Genomic DNA, 15,472 nt, shown 5'->3' on the forward strand with positions numbered 1-15,472 from the left:
ATTTGTTAAAGGGGTCATGACCCACAGGTTGAGAACCACTGCTTTAGAACAGCACGTTTTGATAGAGCTCCTCTCTAATATGGAAGGCTGTATCTCAGAGGAAATTGCCGCACAACAGTGAGTTCAAGGCCAACCTGAGCATCCTTGTGAGATCCTTGTCTTGAATGAAAAGTAAAAGAAGGACCAGGGATGTATGATTCCTTTGGCCTTTTAAATATTAATATTCTAGTTCTCTCCAGAGTGGATAATCTTCTGCCTTTTAAGTATTAACTAACGAGGGCTGGAGAGATGGCTCGGTAGGTAAAGGCACTTGCTGCAAAACCTAACTCCTTGAGTTCAATTCCCCATTGTGGAAGGTAAGAACCGACTCCCCCATGGGTTGCCCTCTGGCTTCCATATACATGTGTGCCCATGCCTTCCAGATTCACAAATAAATGCAAATATTAAAAAGGTATATTGTTGTCTTGCTATAACTACTATTGAATCAAAAATAGTACCATTTGAAGACAAAATTGCTTGATCCTAGCAATTCTGAACAGATTAGGAACTTGCTAATCAGTAAATTCAGAAGAGTACAGAATTTTCTAAAGCTTGTGTATTTGTTTCACTCTTGGTCAGTTGCAAAGCAATGACCACTTTACTATTTCAGGAGTTTTAGCCTTTGATGTAATTCTTGACTACAAAAAGCAGAAATGAGGATTTTAAGCATTAAGTCACCATTAATGATTACCCACATTTTGCAGAAACATCGGGCTTTTTCCTATGCTTTCTCAAAAGGAGCACAGCAAGTTGCCATGTTTGCTTTTCCCATATGCATGTGTGTGCCATAGGGGTGAAAGCACAGCTCCTCACACTCTTGGTGCTCACGGATCAGCCTTCATCCTCGCCCATCATCTTAGGACACGGAGACAGATGTCATTCATGGAAACACAGGTGGCTGACACACATTTTTAAACCAGGCCTGAAGTATTCACTGGTGACTCTGTGTGTGCAGGGGGGAGGGGCAGGGGGAGAACAGCGGTAGGAAGAGGAGGAGCAGCACAAACACGAGCTCGTTTTTCTAATAACGACGTGTTTACTTTTCACTGGGAGAATCTGCAAATCAGTAATCAGGCAAATGGGTGGCTGTCTTCTTGACATTAGCAGATATTCCATTTAATGAGGACTCTGTTGACCTCAAACTAAATCCCACCGCGATAGCACTTGGCAACCCTTCCACCTGGAATATTCCAAACAAAGGGCAGGCTTTCAAGGACAACAGAGCTTCACTGCTGAAGAATCCATGACACCTGCTCTTTTGCAGCGTCTTTCATCCAGCTTGCCACACCTTGAGCTTCTGGCAGGCAGGGTTATGCCAGGCCACACTTATTTATAGTTCCTCTTTACAGCGGTGGTGACTGCAACAGCCATACCTATTATTTGTCTGCTAACTGTAGTTTCCCTCAAGTGCCCCACCCTTCAGTGTTCAGGGCCGTGGAAATGCCTGCCTTTGAGGGGAACATACTTTTCTCTCGCTGGCTTCCCTTAAACTTTTCTTATACATTTCCATCATCTTTAAAATTCTTATCTTCTCTTTATTTACCCTTTTATCTTCTAAACATTACTATTTTTATCCCTTAAGCGTATAAAGAATCCATTATAGTGAATAATTTTTAGCGATTATAGCTTCTGAAACAAAAATATCGTCCAAAATTCCTAGCTGTAGGCGGTAACAGATTCAGGAAGGTGTGTGTGTGTTCCTTGCTGCTTTCCAGGATACTAAGAGTTTCAGAGCTTTCCCAAGAACACTGAATTCATGGTGACGGTGGTATCACTAATGATTAGTAAATTCCCGGTAGGTCAGTAACTGGGCTAGCAGCCATGTAGGATGGCACAGAATTTTGCATAAGACCTATATACACCAATAAATACAGCTCAGAAAAATACAACACCAGCCAGAGCTCGCGTTTCTTGTGCTCCCTACTCGCCATTCTCCTACTCATCTCTTCCCTCCTCCACGAGAACCCACATCATAACTTTCTCGTGTCTGGTGGACTAGGAGATGTGGTACCCGCAGACCACGCGCCGCGCCTGCGCACAGCGTCTTCTCGCGTGAACGCCCTGCGGTGGCTGCCAACTCCCTGCCCATCCGGAGTGCCTGGCCGGTGGCCGGCATAAGCCACCCGCCGCGTCCTCATGGAACCGGGTACCACCCTGCTCTCCCGAAGCACATCCCTCCTCCCGCCGTCGGGGCCGCACAGGAACTGGTGCGCGCCACCTCACAGCAGTTAACACCCAGGAACCCGGCGCAGGAAGGTGCCGCCCGGAGGAACCGAGCCGGGAGGCGGGACTAGGCCGGAGTCCACGCCTCGCGCCAGATCCCGGCCTCCCATTGGCTCGTGTGCCTGTCCGTCCGCCCGGCACTGGCCCGCGCCTCTTTCTCCGCTACCTCTGCGCGTGTGGGGCGGTCCCCCCCGGCAGAGCAAGCCGGAGCTGGCGCCGGCTGCCGGGAGCTTACGGGAGGCCGGGAGAGGCGGCGCCAGGGTCGAGCATCACGGGCTGTAGCGCCGCGGCCTCTCTGCCTACAGCACCACCTGGCGCGGGCCAGGGTCTGGTAAGGCGCGGAGCGGGCGGCCTGGTGTGGGGCGGGGTGGGCGCGGGCCTTTCCGCCCCGGGAGCTGCGCGTGCGGCCCGCCTGACGGGTGGGTAGCCGGGCGGAGGGAGGGGCGCCGCACTCTTTTGGGGTCCGGCTCGCTGGTGCCAGGACACCCCGCTTTCCTCCCAGGAATCCAGCTCGGTGGCTTCTGGATCTCGAGCATCCCGGTCTCTTTTCCTCCTGCGCTGGGGGAAAGACATACTTTGTGGTTCGAAACCCCTCTGGCAAGATTTCTTTCTCAACAGAGCTCGGGGAGGCACAGGAGTTAGGCTGTGCGTGTGTTCCTCATTTTAAAAGAATGAGTTGTTGCAAGCTAGAAAGTTCTAAGATTGGCGTGTTTCCGTCCATTCATCTGTAATGGCACCTGTGCACCGGGGTTGGCCGAGGACTCTGACGCTCTTCACAACCAACCCAGAGTGTGGTGTTGCGTTTGTGGCTTTAGGTTCGACCTTATTTTGGAGAGTACTAATGATCATTCTAGAAAATGTGTGTTGCTTGTGGTGATAAGCATGATCAAAATAACTGACCTCAACAGAAGTGCACCCCTAGTAACGTTGGATCCCTGGAATTATCCTCTTAAATGCTTGTGGCAGTCACTTTAAGCAAAGCAGTTAATAACGTTTTATTTCTGTTGGTGTCGGCATTGTTGGTAACAGTAGCAGCACTGTTGTTAGAAATGGGCTGGGCGCTGTTCTCTGAACACGTTACTCCAGAATAATCCTTTCAGGTTTGTGCTCTTATCTCCCAGTAAATACCTTGGAAGGTTAAGTAACTATTTCAAGACCTGAGTCTTTAAGTAAGCGAGGGAATGGATTCAAACTCAAGCTATGGTCATAGCTCTTCTTCCCTTAACGGTGCATACTCCTTAAGTGTTGTTTATGTTGTTGAGCGATTGCGAAGTAATACAAAGTTTTATTTGTAGTTTCCAAATATTCTGGAAGTTAGAGAAGAAACTGTTGGTCACATCCCCTGAATAAATTTTAAAAAAAAAATCAATGTGTCTTGTGTATAACCGCTGCAGTTAGCTGGTTTATACATCTGCTACACGGTTTCCAAAAATACAACCGTTTAACTTTCTGAATACTGGATTTTAAGGAGTCAGCCTGGAGCATTGATTATAAGCTGAAACTGGCTCTTTGGTGCGGCTATGAAAGCTTGGAAGTTTGCTGGCCAGGAATTCTGCCATGCTGCTCTGTCGTCGTCAGGCTTGCTGGACCTTGCTTTAATTAGAGCTTCATTCATTCTCCTCAAAAGTTGCTAATGAAGAAGCATCTGAGTCACATCCTTCTAAGGAGTTCAGTGTACTTATAAAAGTGCATTTCAGAGTCATGAAGGGCTCACCATTTCAGGGTTGTTGTGCTTTTATTTGGTTGGTTGGTTTTTAGAAAGGGTCAACATAGCCCCAGCAGGCGTGGAATTCAGAATTCTCCTGCCTTGACTCCAAATGCACATCTGAGCCTCCATACCCTGCTCATTTTGGAGGTGGTAGTCTTTAAGTTAAAAGCTTCCATGATGTTATTATGCCTAATTTACATTTAATTCCATTTTAAAAATTCTTACCTATACTAAATTTTATATTGTGTTAAACTGAAATTATAACTCATTGAACTTGAAGCAAACTAGTTATATTTTGATACACACACACAAAACTCCACTAAGATTTGTTAATCTTAGGGAACAAAATGTGAGTTCAAAGTTATATTTGGTTTAATAAAATTTAATTATTTTATGGACGTTAACTAGTTTATTTGAAGGTGATCATTTTGCTTATACAGCTGAAATTGAGCAGTGTTTACAAATTTCAAAGTGAAGAACATATTACTTCTGTAGATATTGTAGAGTATTTTCTGTCGTCTGGGTCTCTGTGCTATTGTTCATAGCCTCCTTCTCGACCTAGAGAAGGAAGTATTTTAAATGTTAATTTCGATCATCCTCATAGCCTCTAAATTTAATCATTAAAAAGTGTTGATGCAGAAACTCCCTGGTGCTTAGAATGCAGGTTCTGACCATCAGCTTCTGGCCATGGTAGCCAGCAGCAGAAGTGCTGGATCAGGAGCATTTGTACAGCTTGCAATAAGCATTTGGAGTCTAATTTAAATTTAAGCTGTCTTAATTTAAAGCTTGAGGGAGCGAAGAAAGCCCTCTGAGTAGTTCTTGTTGTGAGCTACGAGAACTGAAACTCAGCGAGGGTGTGACTTAACTATGAATTAGTCGAGCCGGCAAGTGAGGAAACAAGGGTTTAGGTCCTGGCAGTTTGGCTGTATAGCTTGCCCTTAGGGTCTCTCTTTTGTCTTGGAAAAACCTTCAAGTCAGGCAGTGGAGCCTGTGACGAGATTACTGTGTGTGCACATACGCCATCATATGTGCCGTCATATACGCTATCATTCTGTAAGTTTGTCACTTGGGTTTGCCTTTCCTTTTGTGTGTGCTGTGCTTGTGCGCACTTAATGCAGACGTCACAGATGTCCTCAGCTGCTCTGTCTTCTTCAGAGACGTGATCTCTCACTAAGCTTAGAGATGACCTTTGTCTAGACTGGCTGGCAGCATTTGCCCATCTCAATCCCCCGACCCTCAGCTCTGTGGTTACACCCACATAACTGGCTTTTTATGTGTGGGTGTTAGGGATTGAAACGTGAGTCCTCATGGTTGTGAAGCAAGCACTGTACTCATTGAACCGTCTCCCCAGCCCTCGCTTTCCTGAGAAAAACGAGTGTTCTGATGGAGTGGTTGGTTCCTAGATTAAACTTCATGAACAGTTTTTGTTTGTTTCGTTTGTTTTTTAAGTATATATGTAGAGAGTATTTGGGACCAGAGAGGAAACTGCCAACTTCTAAGTTAAGAACCTTTTTAAAACCTACTGCAAATGCTGCTGTTTGGAAGGCAGGAGGGTTGCTGTATGTAATCTTGAGGGCAGCCTGTTCTAATTAGTGACTTCAAGACCAGCCTTTGGAGCATAGCAAAATGGTATCTTTAAGACCACATCAGAAGTACCCTCCAAAGCCCACTGTCCCCGTCCTGTCCTAAAAGATAGGATTTAACTGCCAAAAAGGGAAGGTCATAATTAATAACATAAAAATAAATATACATTTACTATTAAGAATTATATTATTACACTGCCCAAGTCTCTCCTTAGGTGGCCACAGGCCAGTGAAAACCTGACTAACCCCTATGCCAATTCAAAGACCGTTTGGGATCTCTTCCTAACACATTCAAGTTCAGGTCTGTAACTGCTAAGTGGACTCATTACTCCAAGTCATGACCTCTCCTCTCCTCTGAATAGAGTCGGTGGCACTGGTCTCCATGGTGCTGGTCTCCAGTGGATAACCTTTCCAGATGGTGACCACCTCATTTCTGTCCCCAGGGCATGGTGTGACTTTACAGTTGACGTTCCTGTTGGAAGTACACTGGAAGCCCTGTTTGTAAACAACACCCAGAGAGTTCCACAGCCTCAGAGTTCAAGAACTCCTTTCTCTTGTTACTTACTCTTGAAAGGGGACAGGGAGAGTGGCAGTGGCCATGCCAGCAGAGAACCAGGATCCATGAAACTTTGAAGTTTCCTGGAGCATGTCCCAGGATCTGTGAAACTCTGGAGTAGGGCACCGCAGAGGAAAGCTGTGGATTTCAGGGATGGTAGAATATAAAGAGTACTGCATGGTAGGGGCTGGGGAGATAATACAGCAGTTAAGAGCACTTGTTTTTGCACAGATTGGGGTGTAGTTGCCAGTAGCCACATGACAGCTCACAGCCATCTGTAACTCTGGTTCCACAGGATCTGACACCCTCGTTTGGCTTCCTTAGGCATGGTACACAGACCTGTGTGCAGATAGAAACACCCACCTGAGAGACCCTCCCCTTCCTGCACAGTGAGGTTAATGAAGTAGAAACAAACACAGAGGCAAGTTTGAAAGGGAAATCTTCATATGCAGGAATGAAGAAAGACCCTCCCGGCAGTGGCCTGGAGTTGAAGTGGGTAGGTGGCCCTGGTTATGTGGGGAATTAAGGACAAGTGAAGTATTTATTGCTCTGCAGGAGCTGGAAATTGATTTCCTAGGCCCCATTTACCCTTAGGAGTCAGAATTTTATGTACTGAGTGAGAAGTAGGAGAACAATGACCTTCCCGTAGGCGGGACTGGAAGTCTGTGCCCTGCTTAGGATGGAGGTAGGTTAAGCTAGTCACCCCACATCGTAAGTATGATCATAGACCTCTCTCACTTGAATCTGGGTTTGGAGATAGGCATCCATTTAATCAATTTAATTTAAGAGTTGGTTTTAGGCAATAAACCCTGGGTCTCACTGAAGCAAACTCTGAGTGGGCTCCAAAAGTTGGCTTCTAGAGCACATAAAACATGTCAGGCCACTAGCAGAGATCTCTACTGCTTCCTCAGATAAAAATGACGCCATGAAAGAAACCAAAATTTATACATGGGTACCAAAGACATTAGAGTGATTTGGAAGGTCTTGGAAAGGTCTTGGAAATATATAATGAAACCAGAATTTTAAATTATATCAACAGGTTCAGATAGAAATATAGACAAATAAAGTGGAAAACAATGCCAATCAGACATAGGTAAGTAGGGCTGGGAATGTGGTTTAGTTGGGAGAGTGCTTGCCTAATGTGCACAATGCCTTGGGTTTGCTGTCTAGCTCTGCAGGAGAACTAGCCAGGCAGTGGCACATGTCTGCACCGTGGTGCATGCCTGCACAGTGGAGGCAGGAAGATGGAAAGCTCGAGGCCTGAGATACGAGGTTTGTCTCAAAAAGAGAAAGAAAGGGATCGTTAAAGAGCTATGAGAATTTAGGATAGAGTTGTTTCATTAGTAGCTTTAGTTGGAAATATGGGATTTAGAGAGAAAAGAAATAACTACATTAAAAACTGAAGGAAAAAACCGAAGGAAAGTTTCAAGGGCTGTACTTTGAAACATGAAAGGAAGAGCAGAGCAGGAGCCCAGGGAGCAGCGGCTAAGCTGGGTGAAATACCGCATGCTAGTTCCTGTCACTGAGCTTTCATGGCTTTTAACAAATTAAGAAGTCTAAGGTAGGTGGAACTGTAGGTGTGATTCAAGGAAAATCTGCTTAAGTCTGGAAATCCACTAATGAGAGCATAGTTAACGTTAGGGCTATGGAGTTAGTCTAAGTAGCTGTAATCTTCTGCTTTACACAGGCATCTCAAGGAGCTAGGTGTGGGGGTTCATTCCTGTAGTTCCATGACTCAGGTGCTGAGGCAGGAAGATTTACTTGATTTGGGGCTATAGAGTGCATCCCTGCCTCCCATCCCCATGGGGAAAAGGATTACCAAACAAAACAAACTCCTATCCAGAAGACTTGATAATGGGAGGGGGACCCAACAGGTCAAGAGACTGCCACAGGATAGGAGGAGGAAGGGGTGTGTGCATATGTTACGGGAATGTATTCTATACATATTATATACATATATAGGATGACAGAGTTGTTTTTTTTTAAAAGACCAAAAGGAAGAAAAAAAAATCAGGCTCATAGTTACATTTTCTATGAATATGAAATGTATTTGGTCTTCGTCCTGTTCTTTGCTGAGAGCTACAAGTTGCAGAGTTTCTTGCGTGATAGGAATGTCATTTGTTCTTGATAAGGCTTGTTGATCATGCTTTGCTAAGGAGGTAACTGGGTAAAGCTCCGGGAGAGCTGCAGGATAGGGCTGGCACTGTAGGGACCAGAGGACTGGAGGCTCGGCCTCACCCATGACCTCTGGGAAGGGTGGGACTGGACATTAAGCTCTATAAAGCCTCCCGAATTAGAGGAGTTCATGTGCTTCTGGGTTGCCAATCACGCTGAAGAGCAGGGGAGGCAGTGTACCCCGTTCCCTGCACTTTGCCCAGCATATCTATCTGCAGTTCATCTGCGGCCTTTCTATATCGTTTGCAATTGAACAGTAAATAAAGTAAATCTTTCTCTGAGTACTGTGACCCATTCTAGCAAACTGTCACGCCCATGAGAAGCTGCTTGATGAGAGTATAGGTGACAATCTGTTACTTAGAGTCGGCAACCAGAGCAAGGCCAGGCCGGCGAGTGGGTCCTTAACCATCTTAACCGTCCGTGTAGTGTCACAGGTGAGGGGAATCAGGGCATCCTTGGTGTCTGCTGTACCGTTGTGTGGAGCGAGTCCGGTGTTCTGGTCAGGCGTTTGCTGTAACTCATAGAAGGAGGGAGGCGCTGAGCTCGCAGAATTGGTGACTGAAATGTGGAAAGAGAGTAAAAAAGCTTTCTCTTTACACATAAATAGTTTTGTTCCTTCCTTGTTCTGTAGGCAGTAGATCACTAACTAGGTCCGGATATAAGTTCTATTACTTGTTTCTAGAGGAATGGGGAGCTGCATGGCAGGGAAAGCAGAACCCTCACTAGTCCCTTAACATTGTGTCTTAAGTTTCCAACATGTAAATGGAAGTTAAATGTAAATCTGAAGAAATTAGGCTCTGTGATTTTTAGATCTTCTGGTTTTGTGATCACCAAAGTAAATTTGGGTATCTTTATGGATATTCAGGTTGTGTATAAGTAAAAATTCTAGGAACGGCAAAAACTGCATGAAGTAAAAATTGAAAACCAAATTCACTTCTGTCCTTTCGGCTCTCCAGATCTTCATGTATGTGTTTATTTATGAGGCAAGTTTGTTTATTGTGTTATTCGTGTTTTATGTGTACAATCTTCACTAAACACAGAGCATTGCTTCTGTTAAATATTTTTGGCATCTTTTCTCTTAAAAGAAATCCCAGCTGCACTTTAATTGCTGCCTAGAATTGGATCATAGGTTTGAACAGGTCGCTGGTGAGGACTTTGTTAGTTTTCCCTTAGTCATCTTTTCCTTCTTACCATTTCCTACTTTCTTTTCAGCTTTTCTTAAGGTACACACTTACTGCTTAAATTCCTGCTCTAAAATTTTTGGTTAGATTCATCTCTGTCTTGGCCCTTTTTGTACAGTGATTTTTACCCTCCTCAAGAGTAGAAAACGTTTCATTGCTGTTCCTGTCACTGCGTTCCCCTTCCTGCTTTATTTTAAAGTTACTTGTGTGGATGGCTATCTAAGCTGAGTGGGACATCTGCGACAGTGTTGCAAATCTTCAGCTCTGCGTTTTATCTAGCATCAGCCTCACCCTCCAGATGTGGGTGTGTTGGTGGGGCTCCTAGCCTTAGGCAAATGCCTTTGAAACAGTGTATCCCACCTTTGTTCTGATGTCTGGTGGGTGGCAGAAAACAGCTTCAGAAGATTACTTGTAGACGGCAGTATTTCAGTGTCTATGACTATGTGGTCAGCAATACTTTGAAAACTAGCCTTTTGGGGTCATGGTGGCACACACTTTTAATGCCAGCACTGGGAAAACGGAAGCAGGTGGATCTCTGTGAATTCGAAGCCAGCCTGATCTACAGAACAAGTTCCAGGACAGGCTCAAAGCTACATAAAGAAACCCTGTCTTGAAAAAAAAGAAAAGAAAAGAAAACTAGCCTTATTTGAATTTGCTGATCTCTGGATTGAAATATTTGCAGAAAATAATTGAGAAATAGTGCTAACTTCAGGCCCATAAGGTGTGTGTGCAAGTGCAGCCTGGGCAGGAGACTTTATGCCCTTCAGAGCAGGGATTCGTGGCCTCTGCCGCAGAGGCCAGCAGCATTTTTTCAGGTAAAGAACTAATGAATAAATAGTTTAGGCACTCCAAGCCACATGTGTTTTCTTTGTCTTCTGTGTGTTTATTTCACATTTGTGTTTTTGTAACCCTATAAAAAATTTGAAAACCACTCTTTAGGTCAAGGACCATGTACAAATAGGCCATAGCCTGTTGCTTTTAGAAAAACACACCCGTTTCTTTGATTGCTAACCTACACTGTCATAAAACAGTATTGCTTGCCCATAAAACAGTATAGTCTTGAGACACTTTGAAACTAGTGTCTTGTTTGATGGTAAAATTTAAAGTGTGGTGCACAGTTTTCTTTTCTAGAGAATTCCCATTGTTTCAGTGTTGTCTGCTGGGGGAAGCTGAGGAGAAACTAAAAACTGAGAGGAAGTAAATCTGAGAAGTCCATACTATCTCTGTAACTTCTGTGGAAGCTGGAGCAAGTGCTTACTTAAAAGTCATATTTTATGGTTGCTCTTAGGAAGTTTTTAGTTGGTCAATGATAAGAATAAAATAGCTCCGCCGGCACAAAAAATCCAACTAGGTCAAATCAAACCAAATCAAAATTCCCATCGTTTCATTAAGAATGACGCCCTCCGGTGGCTGAGTGCGTGGCTGGGAGACAGAACAGCAGAAAGCCCAAGCAGCCCACTTGTTTCTCCTTTGGGAGTTCACTCCCTGTGGGAGTGGTCCTGGGCCCCCCCCCTCCTCCGGGAGGGGTCAGGCCTGGCATGCTAGGATTTGGAGTCCAGAGCAAAGCAACTCCCAGGCCAGAGACTGGGGCTTTGCTCCCAACTGAACAGTCAAGCTGTGCTCTTTGCTTTATTGCTTAGTTAGCATCCTTTGGCTTTGAAATTCTACTTAGCAGAGGTTCTTCCCGCTTACCAGGAAGTTGAAAAGAGAAGTGGAGAAGCCAAAAGACTGTCCATAACATCTGCAGGTAGACAACCAGAAGCTGCATTTTCAGCGTTCCAGGTAGCTATATAGTCCAGCTTTATATGGAATGCCATTGCAGTCTTCCGTGAGGTCTTTAATAAATTAAATGTTGTTGTAGCATTTGCTGGCACACTTAAAACCACTGCATAGATTTCTTTTTAAAATAATTTCAAAAGATGCATTTTACACATCTAGCATCCCCTTTCCAGGGCAACTTTGTACATGCATTCAAAATGAAATATCTTACCTCTGGATGATATATATTTATTTGCTTTTTGGTTGCTGTGATCAAAACCTGACCCCCCCCAAAAAAAAATGGCAGAGAGCATGATAACAGTAAGAGCTCATGGCTGGGACCAAAGGGGTAGAGGGACGTGGTGGCTCTTTTTTCCCCTTTTCATTCAGCCCAGGACCCCAGTCCATGCATGGTGTCATCCACATTCAGGGTAGGCATTTCCCACTAAACTGTTCTGGAAATGTGCTCACCGACACCCGAAGTGTCTCTCCTGGGTGATTCTAGTTCCAGTCGGGTGTAGCTCAGTTGCCAAGGTCAGGAAATGTAACATCAGTAGTGTATCTCTCTCTCTCTCTGTCAGCCTCCTCAGTTTAGCCTTTAAAACTAAAGCATTTTCCAATGTGCAGTGAGCGTCATGTATGCCTTTGAAATAAATGAGGCGATGCTTTGGTGCAGTGTGTTTCTTACGAGCACTTTGTTTTTCCCAGGTGAGAGAAAAGATGTTTTCCCGGGTAAGAGCCGTTGTCACTCCTTGTACTTTGACATGTCGTCATTTGCACCTGAAGGAGAAAGGCAAGCCACTCATGTTGAACCCACGAACAAACAAGGTCAGTGACATTAATGCCAATGTGATTTATCTTCCTGGTGGAGGTGTGCTGTTAGACCGATAAGGCGTGAAAGTTTTATCTGCTAGCTCTATTGCTATAGAACGAAGGTCTTTTGGGGAGAGTTGCTTTTTCTGTACCAGACCTTCTCATTCAGCTGGGTTTCGTTTCTTTGTATGGTTGGTTGATGTTGTGCTTTGAGACAGGGTTTCTCTGTGTAGCCCTGGCTGTCCTAGAACGCACTCTGTAGAACAGACTGGCCTCGAACTCAGAGATTTACCTGCCTCTGCCTCCTGGGTTTTGACTTATTCTCACCTTTATTTACTGTATGACACTGGCATCTGAGTAAGACCCCTTGGCAACTCACCTGTTGTCATCTGAAAAAAATGGCAGAACAGTGGCCCCTGCTTGCTGAAACAGGCTTTGACATGCTTTGCTTAGTGCCTGGCATGTGGTGAAGACGTGTCAGTAGCGGTTGGGGAATAGTTCCATGGTAGAGTGCATGTTTACCACGTTCCTAGATTCAGACCTCAGCACCATAAAAAGGTATTCATGAAATGTAACTCTGGGTGAATATATCTGGTGTGTGTCAACTTGACCCAAGCTAGAGTCATCAGAGAGGAAGGAGACTCTGTTGAGGAAATGTCTCTGATATCCAGCTAGGTATTTTCTCAATTAATGATCAATGGGGGAGGGCCCAGCTCATAGTGGGTGGTGCCACCCCTGGGCTGGTGGTCCTGGGGTCTGTAAGATAGCAGGCTGAGCAAGCCTTGGGGGACAAGCAGCACCCCTCCATGGTCTCTGCATCAGCTCCTGCCTCCAGGTTCCTGCCCTGCTTGAGTTTCTGTCCTGACTTCCTCCAATGATGGACTCCAATCTGGAAGTGTGAGCCAGATGAACCCTTTCCTCCCAGCTTGCTTTTTGGTTATGATGGTTTTTTGCAGCCATAGAAACCCTAACTAAGAGAATGAAATATTTTTAAAATGCAATTCTGATAAAACAGTACTTGGAGAAAGCTTGCCAGAGGATAGATCCATAGAGTTTATGAAGTATGTCTTTTGGGGAATGCTGTGTTGAGATTAAAGATGTGATCTGTTTTTTAAAAGAAACTTGCCATAAAAATTTTGTAGCATAAACACCATCCCCTAAAGAAAAAAATCTGATTTTTTTTCGATTATAAGAAAAAACTATGAGCTGGTTAGCATGGTAATGTTTACAGGGGTTTGAGGCCTGAATAGCAGATGCCCTGAGTTTACCACATCTCAGCGTGTTAGCTGCGGTTAAAAGATGCTTAAAGAAGAAGACCCCTTCTTGGTTTTCATCTGCCTCCAGATTTTATGTGCTCCTTAACCTGTACCTCATTCCTAATCCAGGGCTGGAGACATAGTGTGATGAAAGAGACCACCATGGCATGTTTGGAGACCCGGTTCAAACCCTAGAAACATTACAGAGCAAAACAAAGCAGAGCCAGTGGCCTTTCCACACCAGCAGAGCAGGGTGGTTGCTCCGCCTCTGAAACTCTGCAGCAGTTCAGCCCCGGCTCTTATTCCATTCCAGCTTTTGTCTTTTTCTGCTGTTTTTCATGTCTTAAAATCGTGATTCCCTGAGTTTATCTTTCTGAGACTATTTCCTGTTTCTTTGGCCAATACTATTCATCTACTTTGTATCTTTTCTAATATCTCATAGTAGCCATTTTGTAAACATGTTGGATTTACTTTTTTTCCTATAAATTGTGTATGTATGTGTGTGTGTGTCTGTGCCTGCAGAGGTGTCAGAACCTTCTAGATCTGGAGTTATAAGTGCTCTCAGAACCTGCCAGTTACCTTCTGGCGCTTTTAAGGCTTTTCTGGATGTTGTATTCCCCAAATACCTCAGAGCTTTTCTATGTCTCACTCCTATGGACGCCTTATTCCCTAAGCCTTTTCCTAGCAGCTTTTTGTTCAGCCTGTTGTTTACTATGGGTGTTATACAATGTTTCAAGCAGCTCTCTGAAGCTAAACTCAGCTGCTTTTCTAATGCTCCCTGATCATTGTAAGCCTTCAGAACTTTGCAGAACTAAGAAAAAAGTTGATTCCAAATATTTGGCCAGTGCTTTTACCCCTTACCTCTTTTATGGAGGAAAAAAAATTTCAGAAATCCATACTTAAGCATTTGTGCTGGGATCATTTTAGTATAATTTATCCCACAGCTAAAAACTGGAAATTAAATATGTTGACATAGATTAATTTTTAGCTCTATTTTGTTGATTTAATTTATACGTTACATGCATCTATATAATAGGAAGTTTTATGTGCATTTTCTAAGCATAAATAGGTTAATAGTGTGCTTTGATAGGGAACTCTATTGTACACTGTATGGATGTACCATAAATTCCTTATAGTACAGATGATGAACTTCAGTTTGTAACAGCCAAGAGATCTAGGAGCACTGTTAGATCTGATCCCTGTTACACACCTCTGTGTGGAATGGCTGTGGGCAGGTCATAGTGCGTGATTAGAAGATGTGCACATTAAGGTTTGTGAGTGCAGCAAGGTGTGGCAGCACACACCTTTAATCCTAGCACTAGGGGAGCCAGAGGCCTGCCAGGTCTCTAGAGCAAGTTTCAGGACAGCCAGGGCCACACGGAAACCCTGCATCCAAAGAATGGGTGTGCTTTAGGCTGTCTTCCATGCCCAGCAGCAGCCCCTCTAAGAGTAGCCCTTCCCACATAGTCAGCAATATGTGATTCATCAATCTTGAAACATTTCGAAGTTCCTGGAATGTGTATTTTACTTTTTAGAATTTTCACTTAATTTGTATTTTAAAGGACGGTGCTGTTGTTACTGCATTTAGTACTAATTTTAATTCTTTATTTCTATTGTTGTTTTTTTCTTTAGGGGATGGCGTTTACATTACAAGAACGACAAATGCTTGGTCTTCAAGGACTTTTGCCTCCCAAAATAGAGACACAAGATATTCAAGCCTTACGATTCCATAGAAACTTGAAAAAAATGACTAGCCCTTTAGAAAAGTAAGAGTTGGTTGGGTGTTTAGTTTTTATGTTGGCAGTCATTTTTAGAATTATGGTGTGATTATTTATGGCATGAGAACACTCTCATAACCAAGTTTGTTCTTTATCAGTTAACTCCTCCTACGATGATTGTGCCTTCTTTGCTTTAGGGCACACTTGCCAGTGCTCACTGTTGTAGAGTTTTGTAGTAAATAGGGGCGGCGGGGCTGTGTTCCCAGCACCCTGGCCGCCTGCTCGGCTAGCTTATGCCCCGAAATAACAACACACAAACTGTATTCTTTTAGATACTGTTTGGCCCTTTAGCTCTAGCCCTTACTGGCTAATTCTGATATCCCGATCAACCCATCTCTAATAATCTGTGAGCACCGGTCTTACCAGGAAGATTCTAGCCCACGTCCATCCTGGGTCAGAGCT

The 15,472-nt window shown here is 44.2% G+C and overlaps 1 protein-coding gene across 1 annotated transcript in view; it reads left to right on the forward strand.

Moving 5' to 3' along the window:
* The first annotated feature begins 2,115 nt into the window (after positions 1-2,115).
* Me2 (malic enzyme 2) overlaps positions 2,116-15,472 on the forward strand; it is a 42,491-nt gene continuing 29,134 nt past the window's right edge. Inside the window, exons 1-3 of the mRNA XM_041639321.1 lie at positions 2,116-2,593; positions 11,932-12,051; positions 14,925-15,058. Of these exons, the coding sequence (XP_041495255.1) occupies positions 11,944-12,051; positions 14,925-15,058 (242 nt within the window). The 5' untranslated portion in view covers positions 2,116-2,593; positions 11,932-11,943. The remainder of the gene's footprint in view (positions 2,594-11,931; positions 12,052-14,924; positions 15,059-15,472) is intronic.

The sequence above is a fragment of the Microtus oregoni genome, unplaced genomic scaffold, assembly GCF_018167655.1.
Source record: "Microtus oregoni isolate MIOR12 unplaced genomic scaffold, Mior012 000057F_ref0000458, whole genome shotgun sequence".
Taxonomy (NCBI): Eukaryota; Metazoa; Chordata; class Mammalia; order Rodentia; family Cricetidae; genus Microtus; species Microtus oregoni.